This window comes from Haliotis asinina, chromosome 1, assembly GCF_037392515.1.
Source record: "Haliotis asinina isolate JCU_RB_2024 chromosome 1, JCU_Hal_asi_v2, whole genome shotgun sequence".
Lineage (NCBI taxonomy): Eukaryota > Metazoa > Mollusca > Gastropoda > Lepetellida > Haliotidae > Haliotis > Haliotis asinina.
Genome location: NC_090280.1, coordinates 104,798,662 through 104,807,086, shown reverse-complemented (window position 1 = coordinate 104,807,086; position 8,425 = coordinate 104,798,662). Strand labels below are relative to the sequence as shown.

The 8,425-nt window shown below is 42.4% G+C and overlaps 1 protein-coding gene across 1 annotated transcript; it reads left to right on the top strand.

Moving 5' to 3' along the window:
* The first annotated feature begins 6,409 nt into the window (after nucleotides 1-6,409).
* LOC137285743 (lysosomal proton-coupled steroid conjugate and bile acid symporter SLC46A3-like) lies at nucleotides 6,410-7,974 on the top strand. Its single transcript, XM_067817757.1, has one exon. The coding sequence runs from the start codon at nucleotides 6,410-6,412 to the stop codon at nucleotides 7,892-7,894; it is 1,485 nt and encodes a 494-aa protein (XP_067673858.1). The 3' UTR covers nucleotides 7,895-7,974.
* Nucleotides 7,975-8,425: the final 451 nt, after the last annotated feature.

The following is an 8,425-nucleotide window of genomic DNA, read 5'->3' as shown; positions in this document are numbered from 1 at the left end:
TCAGTAAAGCCTTAAAAGTTTCTGTCGGTGTTTGTAAATTATATATAGTTTTAGGTGAAGTGTCCTTTTACACATTCCTTGAAACATTCGACAAGAGGATAAGCCCAATACTTCTACATGGCTCTGGAAGATGAGGGCTACAACAATATGACAGTACAGAAAGAGTTCATTTCTGTGCGTGCAAAAACCTTTCTTGATATAAAACCGAACACTTGTAATATGATGGTTTACGGAGAACTAGCTAGATTTCCATTGGTTATAAATTACTCCATTAAAACCATAAAAGAGTGGGAAACATTACTACATATACCCCGCCATCGGTTTCCGAAAAACTGGGAGGACATGATGAAAGTATATGACGAAAATGGGAAGCGAAACTGGGTGACTGATACTAGAGAGTTCTGCAGCAGGCTGTGGTTTTGTGAGACCACGACGTTCACTCACATGCACATTTTATCACATCATTTACAGTCACAGAAATATATAATTTTCCAGTCATGGTTGGAATCATTATTTCTATCAACAAAATGTTCATATCATAACCAATGGAATTATTATTCACACTTTGAAGACTTTTTGTCAGACATTGGCATAAGAAAGTTTCGTATATCTCTCTCCCGTTTTCGTTGCTCTTGACACTTTCAGGTATGTAGGTGTACGAAAGGAAAACAGAGACATTTATGTAACATTAAAACTGTAGGGGACGATTAATTTTAGCGCCTTGAGCGAGCATCGAATGCACGGATACACGGATTTTATTATTAATTAGATTTCCTTAGACTTTTCCTGTTTACACGACTCTAGGAACAAAATATAAAGACACACTATTGTAAGCACCAAAGCATCCCCTTGGTAACAGATACTAACACATTATTTTTGCAGATCCTGGCAATGTACATCTATTTCGCTATGATTTCAAGAAAAAAATTACTATAGAAAAGGATTTGTTAATGTCTTCTATCTAGCCATGTTAAGTTTAAATGTACTACAGGCCTGTGGCCTTTTGAATGAATGAATAAAGTTTGACTGATTGAATAAAACTCTTCTCTTCTTTACTATTATACCCTTGAATGCCAAAGTCTCGTATCCCATGGTGATGATCATAAACAATGTATGAAGAATAATTCTAAAGTTCAAATGTCATGAAGAATCATAGGGGAGGCTGTGCAATATTTGTAAATCGGATTTGTTCTTCAAAGGGCATAAACTACCTAAAACCGTGACGAAAATAAACGTACCACAGTGGATAATGTTTACAACGCTTGAAAACTCAATGTAAACGATCAGATGAAATTAAAAGGCCCTTTTGTCGTCTGTGGCGGTTTATGGTCACAATGTGTGGTGGAGACATAATGAAATATAATATAATAACATAATGGGGCAGTTGTTGAACACCTTTAAGATGATTCATATGAACCCCTTGTGGTTATAAATGATGGTAAAACTGACGAGAATGGGTTGAGGGGGTGAGGTGTGTGGGGGAGGGGAGGGGGTGTTTTCTGCCTTGACCCTTTCAGTTATATCCCACCCATAGCTCCTAAATGTAACTGGAGTGTATTCCAACACGGTGCTGTAGGGAGTCATCACTTCCCAGCATTTACACAATTTCAGGTCATGCAGATATATATTTGTTCAACTATTTCAGATAACAATATCCACCAAAAAGTGGAATGATGAATGTGAAAAGGCAAATATTGCAAACAAACAAGCTTGCACTAGGGTTTGTCATTCTCTTTTACGTTACTTGGATATGTTAAGGACTGATTCAAACCCGGGTCTTCGGCGTGACGAGCTAACGCTTTAACCACAGGGCTACCCCAGAGTCCCTGATATGGTATCCTTAAGGCACTCATTACATTGTCCATTAGGTCCGAAACTGTAACTGTGGATCCTATAGCCGTTATAACTGGTTAGGTGGATGATGACGCCACTTTTTACCTGATATGTCTGGTGCCATAATGTAACTTGGACTTTAATACACTTCTCCAATGTTGAACCCATAGATACTATAAAAAAGTTTTTGTTGTCAGATTAAGATAAAATTCAGCAGAAAGGGTTCAGGTGATCCTGGCAAATCAGAGTGGTAAAGCTCATCATCAGTTCACTGCCTCTCTACACACAGCCCGGACAGTGAATGGGACTTCTCCCAGGAAACACTGCCGAGTCGAACCCAGCAAGAACTTTCTGGAGAATATGGAGGCTCCCCAACACTGCAGCCTTCTGCATTACCCAGATTGTCAGAAGGGCTGTGTTCCCGGTGGAGAACACGGGCACTCTCCTGATCTACACAAAGAGATCATGAGGTACCAAACCAAGGGCACTGAAAACAATGGGGAGTCTGACGACAGTGTGATGTAAGCGAGACATTTCAAAGGCGAGATCTGCATATTTACAATGCTTTTCCCGAATCTCGCCAATGACCTTACTGTTAAAAGAGACAGAAAATGAAATGATATGAATAAATTCATTGGCTTTATAAAAAACGACAAGATCAGGTTTGTCAGGCTATAGTCAGAGGAGCGACTATGTACTCACCATCACGTACGTCTTGCTCGATATTTACCATATCTTCTGGGAAAAAGGAAATGTGAACATGCTCCGATGGATTCTGTCGTTTCCTTCTGAAAGGACTACTATCCACGTTCTCATTGCTCAAACCGTCTCCGGCTTGACTGAATGACTGGGACTTGTGTCTTAAAAGCAGTGGTATCCTTCCAGCGCTGTTCAGTATAATGACAAATGACCCTTTGACCTTTAACGGCAGCGCAGTTAGCAGATGATGGTTCATTTTTGAAATTTTTAGTTTGTTATTGAATTGATTCAGAAATGCTTAGACATCATCAAATGTGTGCGGAGATCTAGATGTGGATCAAGGGTTTCGCAGTCTCTCCAATTTGCTCCAGATATACGGTAGAACTAAATCTTAGTGTTCACAAAATAGAAACTGTGTCTATATTGCTCGGTGTTATTCTGACCAGAGACTACCATTGGCCCCTTATATAGGTCACGTTAGGACCAAATGTAATAGGGCTGTACATCTGCCGAAAACAAAACGCCGTGGAGCGCTAACCGTCTTCCGTATTTATATGCCTTATATATACATTAATGCTATTCAGGCATGACGTTGGCAGCCAGGTGCCTCCAAATCTTTCTAAACTTTCACAGTCGGTCAAATGCTTTGCGAATATCGACTTGCCTTTGTAACTACCCTAGATTCCACTTAGCGCTTGTTAAAAATGCATCTTGATCTTCATCGAGAACTTATGACTCTCGAATATTATCTTAAATTAAAACCTAAAACCAGCAATAATTCCGTTAATGATATTATGGAATACTTTGAAAATATAAAGGTCTTTTGGCGGCTAACAAATCACTTGACTCAAACAAGAACAAAGTGAGTGACGCAAGTGAGATGATTAACAGATATGGGAAAAGGCGGAAACTGTTCAAATGCTTTCAAAGTTAATGCAATTCTATGTATGTATCATTTCTCTATCGTCGACACCGCCTAAAATTGCCAGCTGAACGGAACCACAAACTATGTGACTCCAACTGACACCGGTTTATCCACGTGTGACCCCCAACTGATACCGGTTTATCCGTGTGTGACCCCAACTGATACCGGTTTATCCGTGTGTGACCCCAAATGATACCGGTTTAATCGTGTGTGACCCATAATGCCACCGGTTTATCATGACGTGACACCTGTCCATTGTATCATAAAACATGACTTGAAGACGTAGTAATGACACTGACGTTGACGTTCAAGTTGACGCTTGAACGTTGGCGTTGGCGTTGACACTGACACTAAAGCTACCAGAATTGAATCAGGATATTTGAATCAATCTGAAGAAGTGGCACTTATCCTCTGAAGCCCAAAACACTGGCAAGTACATTGGAATGTTTTGTCAGTCACCTTCAGCATAATTCTCAATAAAAACATGCACTGACGTATATGTCGTATATCTGTCTCGTTCATGAGGCTTATTCTTTACATAACAATACGTTTTGATTTCAAACATTTCAGTCTAATTATGGACGTGTTGCCCGACTCCTGGTCGCGTCAAAGGACGGACGCCCTAAGGTAGCATGCACACACTCCACATCACTCCATATCACTCCACATCACTCCACATCACCCACGAGGATTTGCCAAGTATATCCCTGATAGATCAGCTAAAGATACGAGGGGATGTCAATAAGTTTTGAGCCTTGAGCATTTTTCATACCCAGGAGTCACAGCCTATGGTACGACATTGAACCTTGGGGTGTAGCTGATGTGATATATAAGCTTTGGTATCCAACTCTCAGAAGTTATTGAGCAGCTCACACTGACAGAAAGAGACCCCCCCTCACTGCAGTGAAAATGAATAAAATTGAGTATAGAGCAGTAAATAAGTTTTTAGTTCTTGAAGGAAACTCGGCGAAGAACATTGAAGAAAGGCTTTCAGCAGTTTATGGGAAGTCTTCCCCTTCATCTGCTACCATCAAACGATGGGTCAATGAATTTAAGCATGGTAGAGAGAGTCTTGAAGATGACACCCGTCCACGTCGCCCAACAACAAGCACTAGTCAGGAAAACATTGACAGAGTGCATAGACTTGTGCTGCAAAATCGCACTCCACGAGTTAGAGGAGACCACAGGCATTTCACACTGATCCATCGAGACAATTCTTCATGAACATCTCGTCATGTCTAAGGTGTGCGCAAGATGGATGCCAAGAATGCTTACAGATGAAATGAAGCAAACAAGGGTCACCATAAGCAACTCCATGCTAACCAGATACAACAAGAATCCAGAAGATTTTCACTTTAGGCTAGTAACCTGTGATGAAACCTGGATCCACCACTATGAGCCTGAGAGCAAACAAGAATCCATGAAATGGAAACATGTCACTTCTCCCAGAACCAAAAAGTTCAAAGCCTCCAGATCAGTGCAGAAGGTAATGGCGACGGTCTTCTGGGATAGCAAAGGCGTGATCCACATAGATTACTTACCAAAAGGAAGAACAATGAATGGGGAATATTACGCTAACTTGTTGAGGCAAGTGCGACAGTCAATCAAGGAGAAGCGCCGGGGCAAGATCAGACGTGGTATTCTTCTACATCAAGACAATGCTCCAGTACACACCTCTGGCGTTGCAGCCGAATGCGGGTACGAAATCTTGCCGCACTCCCCCTACTCTCCAGACACTGGCACACTCCAGTCCACTTGCTAGTGGACGTTATTTCTATCTGCACAGCGTTCGCTGTTCATGATGTTTACAATGGACAATCGGATAAAACTCAGTCATTAACCGTCGCCCATGCATGGTACTCCAGGTCAAAACGTAACAGTATAGTATGTCTGTTGCAGGCTCAGAAAGTTTAATTCCTCTCAGACAACTGTAACACAAGTTCACAAATCCCAAGTCAGTTTTGAATGGAAAATAATTTAAAATTATCGTTTTCCGTATTTCAGTATTTAGAAACTATATAGGTAATTCATTAAAGTTTTCCTGCAGTTTACTGCTGGGTATACATCATCCTTGTGTCATATCTGACCTTGTGTCATATCTGACCTTGTGTCATATCTGACCTTGTGTCAGATTTTTTGTGTGGAAAATCCGTTCGCCGAGTTCCTTGTTTATAATACAATACTAATTTCAACAATAACGATTCATTAAACAGCTTCGTCCTCTGTTAATATCAGTCTCAGGTTTCTGCGTAACCCTGCTTGTGCACTGCAGGCGGAAAGGTCGCGCCAGTACATCGAACTTGTGGTGACAACAACCACGTGACGTTACGACTACAACTGTAATGTGTAGCATGTAGTCACGTGACGGACAGACGTACTAGGAAATTGTAGCTTCTTGGAGGTATAAACATTTGGTTGTTTCAGGAACACACACGTTTGGATTTGACCGTGTTGAATGGGTGTTATGGAAGCTTGCTGTGAATATTTGGGATACGTTTGTTGAGTTTAGGATGTTTGTGACACGTGGCAGTATTGGATCTACTTTTATAAGGTAACCAGTTATACCGGTGTTTTGTGGTCCAACATGGTTCCTACTCCACCGTAAGATGTGGCGTGGTCTGCACGTGGTTGGACGTAATGTTGGATATTTGGACTTCACCGTTAAACAGTTACTAAGATCGCTCGTGCCCTTCACGTGCATCAACGAGTAAAGCGCTGTTTCGGATTGCCTGATTTGTATGCTATGTGACTGAGATAACATATACAGGCGTGTTTCATGTCTGTTGTATAACTGCACATTGTATAACTGTATATCGTATAACTGTTTAGTGAACACCTGTCTATCGTTTTACTGTGTTCTGTTTAATAGCATTTTGTATGGCGGCGCTATTGAGATAAAAACTAACGACTTGACTTTACATGTTTCAGATCTACACAGAGAGAAGGTTCACAATGATCACATATGGGTGGTGTACTTTCGCCACCTTCATGGCGGAAGCAATCTTCTTCTTGTACAAGACGGGCGAGTCCATGTTGGATGCCACTATCCGGCCGTATATCGTGCAGGCTGTGTGTAAGGACATGTTCCACATGAACACCACGGTATGCACCGAGATCAGTCTGTTCCACCAACATGAGGACAAGATCCAGAGTAAAGCTGCCTCTTACTTAATGTACTACCGGATCCTGGTCAATGTCCCCGCCATTGTCCTGGGGCTGTTCTGTGGAGCATGGAGTGACGAGTACGGCCGCAAAATTCCAATGATGATTCCAAGTCTTGGAAGTGTGTTCGCCGTTATTTTGTACCTCATTAGTGTCCAATACCCTGACTACTCCATCGTCCTCATCCTCACCGGGGCCTCGGTTCAAGGCATCTTTGGCAAAAGCTCTGTCATTACGATGGCTGTCAACAGCTATGCTGCTGATATTACAGACAAAGATCAACGAACGAGGAAACTAGGTAAACTCCTGGCCATGAACTTCTTCGGCTTGTTTGCTGGATCCCTGTTGTCGGGGACTCTTCAGGATACCACAACCATCCAGGTGACTCTCTGCGTCGTGTCCTTCTTCCATGCTGCGTCTGTCCTCACCACCGTCTTCTGTATGGAGGAGTCGGTGAAGGTCACGGTGGACCCACATCAGTCCTGCACACTATTCAACATCTCAGGCATCAAGGATTCACTGATGGTCCTTTTCAAAAAACGTAAAGACAACACTCGCTGCATCGTCGTCATCCTGTTCATCGCCACCATCATCAACCAGACGTGTAAGGTGGGTGAGATGGACGTGACTGTTCTGTTTGTCCAGAGGAGTCCTCTGTACTGGCCGGAGTCCTGGTATGGATACCTCCTGTCCCTGGATTACGCTGTGATGGGAGTCTGCCTCCTCCTCTTTCTGCCAGTTTTGTCCAGCATCATGAAGATCCCGGATGTGTTTATTGTGATGATAGGTATAGGCTGCAAGCTGGTCCGGTCAGTGTGGGCAGGCTTCTGCTCGGAGACGTGGATGGTGTATACTTCAGTTGTAATAGGGGCACTGGCTGGCATGATTACGTCAGCCCTTAGGTCCCTCATGAGCAAGCATGTGAGTGAAGACGAACTTGGAAAAACTTTCTCGCTTGTCGCGAGCGGAGAGACTGCTTCCAAGTTGATAGGAACTATTCTGTTTACCAACATCTACGCCGCTTCTGTATTCTTCTTCCCAGGGTTTGCGTATTTAGTTGAAGCTATGATATATTTCATCTTGTTCCTAATGTTAATTTGGCTTCATAAGGAAATACAGCTGTCTGGGTCATATAACCTACTTCTAGCATTTGCAGACAAGAGAGAGAAATCCACAGACAAATCATATAATTCAATTAATGAGGTAAAACCGGAAGTGGATGAAATTGAGAGCGAACCGCAACATCCACAACCGTTACCGGCGTGTACACCGTAGACGGCAACATTGAGCACAGGAACATATAACACAACGTATACGTTGACGCAAGTCAATATCATCTGCATTAAACACAGGAATGTCACACACCGGATGAAATAAGTCGATAATAACGTTGCTATGTGCATAAATCTGTCCTTTATGTCAGATTCCTTTGGCAATGACAAGTATCTGTCACGTATGCTGCTCCGTACCCAGAATGCCATACATTCTGTTGGGAAATAGAAAGCTACCTGAAGTGATTAAGTGTTATGGTTTGGATATTTCTAGTCACATGGTTACACAATGTGTCTTCGCACAAAGCTCACAGCAGACAAGTGGAGTGGTGTCTCTATATACCTAACCCAGACATGCAGTACAGCTTATTGTGTCTACTGAATGCCTCACCAAACAACTCACACTTTGTGTCGATGTAGAACTGACCATTACTGGACCTAAGATCAGTGGAACCTGGAGTACATGTGGACGGATCTGTATCCTCGGAATAGTCACTACAGTATGGAAACCATACGTACATACGCGTGTATGTGC

Excerpts from the sequence above, each read along its gene's own strand:
- LOC137285743 (XM_067817757.1), top strand. The coding sequence starts at position 6,410 with ATGATCACATATGGGTGGTGTACTTTCGCCACCTTCATGGCGGAAGCA.